At 56.7% G+C, this 12,840-nt stretch overlaps 1 protein-coding gene across 1 annotated transcript in view; it reads left to right on the forward strand.

The window, feature by feature from the left end:
- CXXC5 (CXXC finger protein 5) overlaps positions 1 to 11,971 on the forward strand; it is a 35,224-nt gene extending 23,253 nt beyond the window's left edge. Inside the window, exons 2-3 of the mRNA XM_041397969.1 lie at positions 5,105 to 6,192; positions 10,924 to 11,971. Of these exons, the coding sequence (XP_041253903.1) occupies positions 5,407 to 6,192; positions 10,924 to 10,968 (831 nt within the window). The 5' untranslated portion in view covers positions 5,105 to 5,406 and the 3' untranslated portion in view covers positions 10,969 to 11,971. The remainder of the gene's footprint in view (positions 1 to 5,104; positions 6,193 to 10,923) is intronic.
- Positions 11,972 to 12,840: the final 869 nt, after the last annotated feature.

Raw genomic sequence — 12,840 nt, forward strand, 5'->3', positions numbered from 1 at the left:
ATCAGCCTTGGGAGATCATGGATTGAATTCTCTCTTGGTTCACCTGCTGCTGGACATCTGGCTGGTGAGGCTGTGATAAGACATCACTGCCTGTTTCAGCTGACCTGTGTCACCTGGTGGAGGTAACAGCAGGTTTGACTGTGCTGCAGAAACGGGCACCTGGTAGCTGAATCAGCTGTTGTGGTGCTGGGGTTGGAGCTGCTGTGAACCTTGTTCTGGTGGTGCTTGTTCTCCTGAGCCTTTGACCTGGGTTGCTGCTGCACCTTCTGGCTTGTGGCAGTGCTGCAGGGCCGTGGTGCTGTTCTACCCACTGGGTGTCTCATCCCAGGATGTGTTTCAGACACCAGGATGCCTCGAGGGTGTCTTGTCTCCCCATGCATCACTTTCACCACCTATGTTCCCGTGCTCCTGGCCATCTCAAGGTCCTATCCATCGTTGGCCAGGGCAGCTGAGGAGCACAGGGACCACCTCCAGCCCCTCTTTGGAGCTGCAAAGGGAAGGTGCCTCTGGTTGCAGCCTCCCTTGACCAACGTCTTTCCTGGGATGATTTCAAGAGGGACACACACTGGTGGTGGGCGCCCTACTTTGGTCAGTCCATGGCACGGTTGAGTCCGTCCATCTGTCTGTCTGTGCATCCATCAGCAGGGGCTGATGGTGGTGGGAAGGAGGTGGGGGCCATGCTGGGCGGGCGGCCACGCGGCGAGGGGGAGGAAGTGGGGACAAAAACGCGGCAGAGGGGACAATTGCAGCCTTTCTCCAAGCTGAAAAGACGCCGGGGTCCCTTCCGTCCTCGTCCTCCGTCTGCTGCGGGCGGACAAAGCCACCGCCCCCAGTGCCCACCCAGCGCCCAGGGATTAGAAAAAAGGCGAATTTTGATTTTCTCCTTTTGTTTCCAGAGCCCGGGAGCAGCTCGGCTTCAGCTTTGCTGCTTTCTTCTCCCTTTACGCCGTGTCTGCACGGCTGACCAACCGGCGGCTTTTCTGGGAGGAGGGTGATTTATTTAAAATTAAAGGAAAGCAGAAGTTCTTTCTTGAAGACGAGACTTTTTAGGTCGCAGGAGCTGATGGCTTTCCAGCCATGCAGCGAAAACACAGGGGAGCCAGCTGGAATTTGCAGCTTGCCATTTTTTAGGAAAAGCGAAGCTCCTCTCCTGCTCCCCTCTGACAGTGACTGGTGCCTGCAACTGGGGGGACTCTCAGTCGGTGTCCCTGGCTGGCAGGGGTTTTTCCGGACCACCAGAGATGATCCTTTTGCAACCTTTATTTATTTTGGCATTGTCAGGACTATTGCAGAGCAGTCTCCTGTGTGCTAGGGTGCAGGGAGCCCTGGGGCAGAGTGAAGGAGGTGAGGGGTGGTGTGGGGCTGAGAGCTGGGGGAAGATCCATGTAGAGGAGTATCCCATTTTTTCCCCACCAGGGTCACAGGAGAGCAAAGCTGCCTTGCCCCATCTGAGCATTCCAGGCCGGTGGACGCAGGTCTTTGGGATGACCCACGGAAATCATAGAATTACAGGATGGTTTGGGTTTGAAGTGTCCTTAAAGATATCTCATTCCACCCCCTGCCGTGTTCCACTAGACCAGGTTACTCCAAACCCTGGACTAACTGGGTAGCCCTCCAATCTGGCCTGTAACATTTCCAGGGATGGGGCAGCCACAGCTTCTCAGGACAACATGTTCCACATGTGCCATCCCTCACCCTGGGACCCCCTGGCCTTTGGACCCTGGACATGGCAGGGGGTTGGTTGCAGGGGAGGAACAGTGTCCTGCAAAGGCTTGGGAACCCCTGGTCGTGGGCTGGGGCCTCCCGACCTTGGTGGTGTCCCCTTGAACCCTGGCGTCCCTCCAGGCTGTTAAGCTGCCCCGTGCAAAGACCCGGGCGAGGGAGCCCATCACGTGCCCCTTAATGCCGCGGCCGGGACTAAGCACCTTCCGACAGGGACCCAGATGACGCTGCCCGGCGCCTTCCCCAAGGGATGGGGGCCGGAAAAGGGGCAGAAACGGGACGGGGGGGCCCTCACCGTCTTTACTCGGGTCAATCATAAAGAAGGGATTAAGATCATTAATTCCTCCCCCCGCTGCAATTAACGGCGGGCCCGGGCAGCGGCTGGCGAGGAGCAGCGGTATCTGCGGTGCTGGGTGGTCCCACGGTGTCAGGGTGGGAGACCCCCCCTTTTACGTGAACTAGCCACATACCCCCCAGCACCCCGGTGTGGGGTGCCTGGCGAGGACAGTGTGGGGACAGACCTGTCCCAGCTGGCACGGCCGCGGTGTCCGGCGCCTGCTGGCGCGGTGGCCCCGGGGGCTGGAGGGCAGCGCCGGGTGGTTGCAGATGGTGGGAGCTGGCGGAGGCAAAGCGGCGGCGGGACAATGGCGGGATTGTGCGGTGGCGCCGCTGGCACGGCTCGGCACGGCTCGGCGCCGCACCCCGTGCCAACAGCGGGCACTGCCTTGCGCCGCTGGGGCCGAGTGCGGCCACGGCGCCGTGCCCGGTGTCTCTGTGGGTGCGGGAAGCCGCACCGGGTGGGCTGGGGTGGCCCTGTCCCGCAGCCGCGGGTGCCCGTGGGGCTGTGCCAGGCTGTGCAGCCATCGCCCCGGTGGGAGGGGGCGGCGAGTGGGGGCTCAGAGCTGCTGACACCCGATCCGTGTGGCATGGTGGGACCAGCCAGGGAGGCTGGACGGTGTGTCTGGCTGCAGAAGAAGATGGGTGGAAATGGTCACCATGCCGTGGCTTCAGCTGGTGTCCTCCCCACTCTGGCACCTGGAGCCCGCTGTGGGGCCGTGGGGAGACCCAGGCGGGCAGGACCCAGCTCTTTGCCAGAGCATCTCCAGCAGTCGTGGCTGGGGAACCTCCCGTAGCTCCCCGGCAGCCCCGCGGCACGGCGGTTCCGATGCCCCAGGGCGGGCGGGCAGGGTGGCAAATCCCGGGCCGGTCTGGCCGGGCGCTTGGCTCCGTGCGCGGCGCGGGGCGGGCGGAAGAGGCGCAGGGCCGCAGGAAAGGCGGCCGCGGGCAGGCGTGAGATAACAGCACCGGGCGCTTTATCTCACATCCTCCCGTCCGGTGCTTTTCCTGCCGCGCTCCCCGCTCCGGCCCCAGCGCCCGTTGCTGTCGGCACTAAGGTGTGACCCGGCCTAAGGTCTCCAGGGACAGGTCCCCCACCTCCCTGGCAGAGGGGACGGGTGATTCAGCTGCATGGCAGCAGCTCGCCCATCTTCCCAGCACCCCGCCATCCCTTTGGGGTGCACCCTACCTCACGGCTGCCCAGCATCCCCCTGCCTGACGCGGAGCGGGATGCTGGGGAAGGGCAGCCCGTCCTGCCGCCGCAGCCCTCCCTCCCCACGTGGCCTGGCGAGCTCCCGGCTGGAGCCCAAGCCCTGCATCGATCCGCGCTGCATCTTAAATCCCGCAGCAGCTGAAGCAAGCGGTTTTCAGCGCCAGGGCGGGGGGGTTTCTCCGTGGGCGAGCCAGCTCTGGCACCGGAGTGAGACACCGGGGCTGCTTCCGCAGCCGGTACCACGGTACTTGGCACAAGGACCTCGCCCCCATCAGCGTTTTAAGGGCGATGCCCGAGCTCTGTCCGTGGGAAAGGCTCCTCCTGGGCTGTTGTGGGGTTCCTGGGGTTCCACTGGAGAAGGGGATCCGAAGGGTGATGGATGAGCAGGAGTGGGGTGTGGGGGTGCAGGGATGCCCCTCACTCTGCTGCACCACGCCTGTACAGGAGTGAGGGTCTCAGCAGAGCTCTCCACACGTGGCCACATCCCCGTCTGGGCCCTGGAGAGGAAGGTGCTGGGATAGTCAGGATGGAGGGGTGGGGTGGGCAAGGGGCCTCCTCCCAGTGCCACCCTCCCCCAGCTGCCGCCGGGGTGGGGACATGGGTTCCTGCTCCATTAAGCCCTGCAGCTTTTCTCCTCTAAAGCCTGATTACTTGGCGGTGCCTGTGTGCGTGTGTGCTGGGAGGGAGGAGGAGGAGGAATTTCACAACAACAAGTGTTTGCAGCCACACTGGACCCAGCTGCCCTGGTTGCCCCAGGGACAGCAGCATAGCATCCGCTCCAGGAAGGCTCTTGCTGTCACTGCGGAGCCCATGGCGCTGCTGGAGCAGCTGGGCATGTGTGCTGGGCATGCTGGGGCATGGCAGGAGGTCAGCACTGGGGCTTGGAGGTGGATGCTGTGGCTCCCTGTGGGGTTAAAGGTGGGCACTGCAGCTCCTGATGAGGCTTGGAAGTGGACGGCTGCAGCTCCCTGTTTGGTTTGGAGATGGACACTGCAGCCCTTGGTGGGGTTAGGAGGTGGATACCATGACTGTCCACAGGATTTGGAAGTGGACATTGCAACTCTTACGGGAATTTGGAGGTGAACACCATGGCTGCCCATGGGATTTGGAAGTGGATGCTCCAAGTGACTCAGAATTGGATGATGCAGCTCTCTATGGGATTTGGGGTGAACACGCCAGCTGTTGGTGGGGTTTGGAGGAGGATGCTGTGGATTCCTGAGGCACATGAAGGTGGACACTGCCGCTTTCCATGTGGCTTCCTTCCCTTGCCCAGTGCTGGCTCAGGGACAATGGTCCAGGAGGAGACAGAGGAGGAGGAGGAGGAGGAGGAGGAGAAGGGGGTGCAACTTAGCCTGAGCTGGGTGATTGTGGGAGCTGGGGTGTTGCCTCCATGGCACTTGGCCTGGGGGACAAGGGTGGCTGCTGGGTTGGAACCAGGCACCCCTTGCACGAGCTCCAGCTTCTGGCCCGGGAGCATCCCGCTGGCGCCGGCAGTCCCATCCGGTGTGGGGCCGCACGCCGCTGGAGCGGAGCGGGAGATGAGCCCCGTGACTTCCCTGGGGCTCCTGTCCCTGGGGGAGGAGAGCCGGGCACAGAGAGTTTTTAAGCATCGGAGTGCCATTGCTACCAGGCCAGGACTTCCCCTGTGACCCCCCACTTCTGTCTGGATGGCGACCCTTTTAGAGAGCAGCGGAACGGATCTCCACCGAGGTCCGTTCCCTGGAGTTCCTTTGTTCGCAGCGCTGAGATTTTCATGGCAGGGGGAGGAAGAGCTGCTTTGAAAAGCCTGTTGGCTCTTGCCAGCGCTAACTCTCTTTTCTTTTCTCCTTCCAGAGCCGCGTGGTGTGTCCCAGAGCCGCAGAGTATGTCTGTGCACTGAGAGCACCCTGAGTCCTCCGCAGCCAGCGCGGGAGGAGACGCCCCGTTGATGCGCAGCCCCGTCTGAGCGTCCCTGGTGGCTGGCGGGCCAGTGCTACCAGAAGGGCTTTGGGGGTCTTTTGCTTTGGCATTAGGGTGGGTTCTTGGGGTTTTTTTGTTGGGGTTTTTTTTTTTTTTTTTTTTTCTTTTTTTTTTTTTTTTTTTTTTTTTTTTTTTTTTAATTTTGGGGTTGGTTTGGTTGCTGTGCTCTGGGCACCATGTCAAATTCGGGCTCCCATCAAGACACTGGGAACAAGCCAGAGACGGAAAAAAATAACCAAGATGACTCTCAACCCCCTGTCAACTCCGAGAGGAGGAACAAAAGTGGAATAATAAGTGAACCTTTGAACAAAAGTCTTAAGAAGTCCCGTCCACTCTCCCACTATTCCACCTTTGGTAGCAGCAGCTCGGTAAGCGAACATTCAGAGAAAGGCAACCCCTTAGCTAATGGCAACGATGCGACTGTGGATAAAAGTCATTCTACCTCAAAGCACAAAAACATCTCTAGTATGCTGAGCAAATTAGACCGGATGTCGGAGCTCTCCTCAGAAGGACAGACCGCCCTCCAACAGTTTGCTCAGTCGACAGAAATGCTCAAAAGAGTGGTACAGGAGCATCTTCCTCTAACAAGCGAGCACGGGACTGGTATCTCTGACATGGAGGCAGTCTCAGCTGCAGAGACAATGAACGGCCCCTCTGATTTTCCTTACCTGGGGGCTTTTCCCATCAACCCAGGCCTTTTCATTATGACCCCTGCCGGCGTGTTTCTGGCAGAGAGCGCGCTCCATATGGCTGGCTTGGCAGAGTATCCCATGCAGAATGAGTTGGCATCTGCCATCAATTCGGGGAAAAAGAAACGGAAAAGATGCGGCATGTGCCCGCCCTGCCGAAGACGGATAAACTGCGAGCAGTGCAGCAGTTGTAGGAATCGCAAAACTGGCCACCAGATTTGCAAATTCCGAAAATGTGAAGAACTCAAAAAGAAGCCTTCTGCAGCACTGGAGGTAACCAGCCCCTCTCAGGCACCCTAACCCCTCCTCGGGCTGCGCTCCTGGGTTTGGATCTGGCCCTAGATAATAAAACACCTGGTACTTCTTACTTTTTTTTAATTTTTCCCTTTTCCATTAACAGCTCTCACCCTGAGATGTGTGCTCTGCCCAGTGCCCCCAGTCCCCACCCCCTGCTATGTACTGGGGTTGATTGATGTGGGGAGGAGGGCTGGGGTCTCTCCCTGGGCACGCTGGACTTTGCTCTCCCCTTTTCAAGCACAGGCAGCAGCAGGGCTCTGCTGGGGTTTTGGTGACAGCATCCCCTTTCCTCAGGGGGTGGCAGCTCCCTGAGCTGGGGAGCAACATCTAACCCCAGAGGAGGGGGATGACTTTTTTGGGGCAGACCTTGGGGTAATTGGTGATGATGAAACCTGTGGCCACAGTGCAGGCAAAGCCCAGCCCCTCAGCTCACTCTGCTCTGAGCAGGAGAACAATGATCCCTGGTTTTGGGAGCAAACTGCTGCAGCGTGCACTGGGCAGCATCCCCAGTGGAATGGCTGTGCCAGGATGGGCCAGGATGAGTCCATAAGGCAGCAGCTGGATTTCCTGTGGCAGCAGTGCTGCAGTTTCCACTGGCAGTGCTCCTGTTTCAGCACCCAGCAGAGCCAGGCACATCCCTGCTCCTGCTGGGGATGCCCAGGTTCTCTGGTGTGAGCCAGGTGCTCAGGCTGTCAATGCCCACCATGGCCTGCTTGTGATGTCCTTGGCTTGGGAGGAGAGCCATTGGCCTGAGGTGCCACCTTGCCAAATCCACTGGGGAGGTGTGACATTCATGTGGGGACTACAGGGAAAGTCTGGTTACTTGGGTTGTGTGGGCCTGAAACTCATTCAGGGCCGTGGGCAGCTGCTGGTGGTGCGGCTGGGGGCTGGGTGCCAGCAGGGCAGGGGTGCCCCATGCACACACTGCTCTTGCAGATCCTCCCTCTTCCTGCAGACCTAGGTGTTGTGCTGAAGCCAGGTTTGATTTTTCTGGGAGCTGACCCCATTCTCAGCCATGCTGGTGTGCTTCCTCCTTCTGGTGAGCACATCCCCGTGGAGAGACAGATAGGCTAGAAAGTCACCTGGACATCAGCTGGACTGTGCATCCTGGCACAAGGGCTTTGCCCATCCTCTGGTGGCCCCAATGCAACCAAAGCCTGCTGCTCCCTTAGCCACATTCTACGTTTTTCAATTAGCATCAGCTCTGAATGAATACTGAAGGGGAAAAAAAAATCTATTTGGGCGGTGGGGATGAGGAGAGGGGGACTGTGTCTTTCAAAAACCGCTGTATTGCTAAATTATATTCTTGTTCTAATTTGCTGAGTCAGTGATCTGGAAAAAGGGAGAAAGGGAAAAAAAAAGTTCATTTCTTCCAAAGAGTCCTAAAGCGGGTCAATAGACTTGGAGCTTGCAGCAGCCAGAGGAGTCGCTCCTTTCTCCCACTGCTGGGTCTGGGGGGGATAAATAGCACCAGGAACCCATGGAACAGTCACCCCTGTGATGGATTTCTCCATCTCATGACTGGCTGGGAAACTGAGGCCACTGAAATAGGGTTCTGCATCTGGTAGAGGTGGGCCCCACCAGAGATGAGCCCCATCCCCCTGGGCATGACCAGCTGTGTTGAGGCTCAAGAGAGATGCCACCGCGCAGGTGGGATGGACGCCTGGGCAGGTGTGGGTCACTCCAGGGCATCACCATCCCCTTTTCATGACAGACCATCCCCTCCCTCAGAACATCCACTTGCACTGTGTGTTGACCCTGGTAGGGTTGTACAAGATTGAGGCAGGGACAGGGACACCATGACCCCGGCTGATGTCCCAGGTCACCTGGGTCAAAGCTGGGTTGTTGAATCTGACCTGTCAACCAGCCTTGCTCATACATTGGGCCAACTGCAGGGCAACCACCAGCACCTATGCTGTGCTGGAGACTTGTGTGGAGAGGGCCAGGATGCAGAGTTCCATGGACTGCTGGTGCTGGTAGGGTGCCATCACACCACTGGCACACCGTGCCATCACACAGTACTGGACACTGGGACAGAAGGGACCATTCAGTGGCCCTTCATATGGGGCTGAATCATTCACAAGGCTTTGTGAAGCATTGTCCCTGTCTGGGGGGCAGTGCCATTGCCCCCCAGAGGAAGGACAGTGACTCTGTCCTGCCACCCCTGTGCATCCAGAGGAACGTCCTCGGGGAGCCCAGACAGGGGCCGCAGCCACGATTAAACATTGATCTAAAATCAAGCAGTAAAAAAAAATAGAATTAAACCTTTATGGTGGTGTAAAAAAACGGGCTAAGTCCCTCAGCAGCCGTTAAGCTTTATCTGCACATCTACAGAGCCTGAAGAACCGGTCACCACTGGTGTCTCATGGTGGTGGGGCTGCCTGGGGCTCTGAGACCAGCCAGGTCGGGTGCTGGGAGCAGGCAGCAGCACGTCTCTGCACTGACCAGGCTCCTCTGGGCTCTGCCAGCCCCAGCAACCCTGGCTGATGCTGTGGGGGCTGCTGGCCAACCCTGCACAGGTCACCCTGGGCTTGTCTGCAGAGCTGTAGGTCACATGAAGGCCATGAATAGTTGGGATTTGACTCGTCAGAGCTGTTCTCCATCCAGAGAAGCTGTGCTGAAGAGCTCTGGTGCCCCAGACAGAGCCAGTGAGGGTCACCCTCATGTCAGCCTCACAGAGAGACTCTGGCCATGGAGGACAAGGGGTGAGCATTTTAAACTGAATGAGGATAGATTTCGGTTGGACATAAGGTAGAAATGATGAAGGTGTTGAGGCCCTGGCACAGGTTGCCCAGAGAAGCTGTGGCTGCTACATCCCTGAAAGTGTCCAAGGCCAGGTTGGATGGGGCCTGGAGAAACCTGGTCTGGTGGAAGGTGTCTCTGCCTGTGGCAGGGGTTGGAATGAGATGATCTTTAAGGTCTCCTCTAAAGCATTCTGTGAGTTTGTGATTGTGGGGATATCTCCTGGGCATCCACATTAGACCTGGTTCTTCATCTTCCTTTAATAATAAAGGAGCAGAGGTATTTATCAGAGATCTCCTTCCAAACCCATGAGGAGCCCCCTCTGTCTCCCCTCTTTCCTCTCCTCTGGGATGATGGATCTGGGTAGGTGGCCCGTGCTGGAGAGTCCACCCTGCTCTGCTCTGCCTGTTCTGCATTCAGTGCCTAGAGTGGGATCCAGCATGGTCAGTGTGGAGTGCCATAGCCCTGTGCATCGCTGGGCACAGGCACTTGTGCCTTCCCAGATGTCTGATTATGTGCTGTAGACACCTTGGGGAAGGGGTAGTGCCTGCAGCTTGTGACCGCCCCAGCTCAATTTGCTCCCCAACATGGGCTGGGAGCAGGAGCAGGTGGGATCTGTCAGCAGCCTGGTGGACACCACCAGCTCCTGCCCATTCTGGCCCTCCGTGCCCCTGCCTTTGCCCAAGCCCTGTGTTTGGGTTGTGCCTGTGGAAGGGGACATCCGTTCCTCCTGCAGGGATGGGGTGATGCTGCTCAGGGGTTTCATTGAGGCTTGGTTGGTGTCTTGATCCAAGAGAAGGACCCAGTGAGATCTGGCTGACTCCTGCATGCAATTAGGGACCAAAGTGTGCCAGGTTTGACTCGTAGGATGCTACATCAGGTGTCCCAGCCCTGCACACAGGCTCAGTATTGTGCCCCTGCTTGCCCCACGGCAGCCAGTCTGCTGGACCACACCTGTCACTGTGGCCTCTTTCCCATCAGTGTCTTTTGCTTGTTTGGAGATATGGGACCTGAAGGGTCCTCTCAGGTGATTGTGTGGTGATCCTGTGGTGATTGTATGTCTGGCTAGCACAGCTCAGCCTTGTCTGGGGCTGTTGGCACCGAGAGACATTGTGGTCCTTGCATACTCCACCCATGTTCTCATGAACATTGTGCAGAGGACCACAGTGCTACTGGGGCTTGGCCCCACACCATCTTTCCTGGAGGTGGCTTCTAAGAGATCTTGTCTGTTGTTGGGCCCTTTGTTGGCCGTGGGGTTGAGCCGAGTGGCACTCACCCCTCTTCCCTGTGAGGTGCTGAGCTACCTGCTGGTGCCTGGGGCTGCTCTGTTGGGGTCAAGGTTGTTCCTTGAGGCTGAGCATGTTCCATGTCCTGAGCAGCTCCTGCTCTGGTGTCCCCAGGCCCATTCAGCTCTTACTCCCTACCCCAGTTTCTATCCAAATGTGCTCCCAAACCTCGTGGGCTCCTGTCCTCTGAGTGTCTGAGTGTCTGTCTGTCCATCCATGGCAGCGACTGTGGGGTTTGGCAGTGAGGGGATTGTGCCAGGTTGTGCCAGGCCATGTTGGCTGCCCACAGCCCGGCCACTGTGCTCACTGCTGGCCAGAGGGGAAGCTGGGGGCTGTGCCATTGTGCCAGCTGCAGCACGGGGACACGGGGACACAGGGACACGGGGATGTGGGAGCAATGGCTGAGCTGCTGTGCTGGTGCCTGGCCAGGGAGGGGTCTGGCAGCAGGGGGACCCCGGTCTCCCTCCTGCTGGCATAGTGGGTTGGAAATCTTGGGATGTAGAGCAGCATCAAAGGGTGCTGAGCCCGGGCTGGATCTGTCCCGAGGCTGGGGACCGGGGTGATGGGGTGGGGGTGAGGGGGGTCTGCTCAGCCCTGGCGCTGCACACCTGTGCTGAACCCAACCTAACGCCTTGTCCCTTCTTCTTCTGTCCCCCTCCCTGTCTCTCTTCCTTTCCAGAAGGTGATGCTTCCTACAGGAGCCGCGTTCAGATGGTTCCAGTAGGAACGGGAATCCCAAAGCTCTGTCATCCAAGTGCAATGTCACTGCTTGCTTGTGTTGTCTCAGGCAAGGGATTTTTGGCTGAAATGAATGGATGCACCTGTGTCTCTTTAGAACCAAAAATATTTTCTCGCAAATCTCATTCCTGTTTTTATAATTTTTTTCTTTTTTTTCCTTTTTTTTTTTTTGCGTTCGTTTTAACATCTTCGAGTCCTAGTCAGACATTTAACTGCTTTTCAAATAAAAAACAAAAAAAATAATTAAAAGAAAAAAACAATGGATCTGTAAAGTACCAAGACTTAATAGACAGAGTATGGACAATCAGTTTCTTTCTGTGTTTTGGTGTTGATGTTGTTTATGTGTGAAAGATGCAGTACTTGTGTAGGGAATGTAAATTTACAGTAACCTTTTAAAATCTAGTTACTAATAAGCACTACTGTAATTTAGCACAGTTGTTTAATTGCACCCTCATTTATACTTTTTATTTGATTCTTTCCCATCATACAATAGAGTGGATAGTTTCTAGAATGCCTCAACTTCATGTTTATAAATGAGAATATGTTTAAAGCGATGTAGTATCCCTTCTCCTCGCCATTCACCTCTGGAAGTTTAACCCACAAGAGGGTCAGTATAAAAGGTGGAAGAAAACAATTGCTACACAACTGATGGAATTCAAAAAAAGGAAAAAAAAGAGTAAAAAAAAGGCAAAAAAAAGTCGTTGTTAGTTTATTAATATAGAACAAGAAACGCTGCATACAGAAAATCCTCCTAATTGCAATGGTTTTCTCCTAGAAGTAATTTTTGTAAACTTACAGAAGTTAAAATCAAAATAAAACAAATATTGCAGGACCTGTGCTGAAGCAGTTATGCAAAGTGATATTTCTCTTCTGTTCACCCCCCAGTCTCTCCAGCTCTCTCTCCATCATTAAATTGAAATGCTGTTTGTAATGTTTTAGCGATCCAGGCTGTTTTTGTGAATAAAATGAATGCATGTTTTGTGTCATGATTTCCAGCTTGGTTATTTCTCTCCCACCCCTCTGTCCAGCCCTCCAGGGCCCCCAGCAGTGGCGGTGGCCCACATGCCGTGGTCCTGCTGGCTGTGGGGACCTCGCCAGTGACGACGCCGGAGCGTGGTGGGATGGTGTGATGAGCTGAGCTGGAGTCACCCAGGCTGCTAAATCCTCACGGTTAATCCTGGCAGTGCCTGGGCTAAGCCAGCCTTGGCTCCTCCTGGGGATATTTCCTTGACCTGCCTGGAATTTTGCCCGGCAGTACCGGAACCATTTGTTTTGGTGAAATAATATTAAAGTGCCATGAAGAACTGCCGTGAGGCTCGTGTTGCTGGGACAAGTCTGAACTGAGCTTCCAAAGGTGAGTGGGCTCTGGGATGGCTTTCCAGTCTGGCCTCATGTTGGTACTGGATCAGCAGGAGCTGTCTGGGGTGGAGGGGATGTTGGATGGGCTCAGCCATGGACAAGTGCTGCCAGTGCTTAGGTGCTGTGTTGGGAATCATGCCAGGCAGGTGGGCTGGGAACTTCCTACCAGTCCCCTGGAGTTTCTCCAGGGCCCTCCCAGCCTGGCAAGAGGAAGATCCGGCTGGAGCCGGCAGTGCTGGCTCTGCCTTGCTGGGAGGAGGTAGCGAGAGCCTTTGTCCCCAGCTCCAGCCAGCGTTTGGGCCAGCATCTGCTGGCCAGATGTGCACCCGGAGGAGGGGGGTGACGGCGGTGCGTGGGCTCTGTCCCTGCCCGGCAGCGACCTGCTGGCATGGAGCAGAAAGTCCTTGGGGAAAGCTGCCCCAAATGCCCTCTCCAGCAGCATTCCCCCCACTGCTCCTGCAGCTCTGGGTGGTTTGGAGCCCAGGCACCCTGGTCACAG

The sequence above is a fragment of the Onychostruthus taczanowskii genome, unplaced genomic scaffold (genome assembly GCF_017590055.1).
Source record: "Onychostruthus taczanowskii isolate IOZ18803 unplaced genomic scaffold, ASM1759005v1 scaffold14, whole genome shotgun sequence".
Lineage (NCBI taxonomy): Eukaryota > Metazoa > Chordata > Aves > Passeriformes > Passeridae > Onychostruthus > Onychostruthus taczanowskii.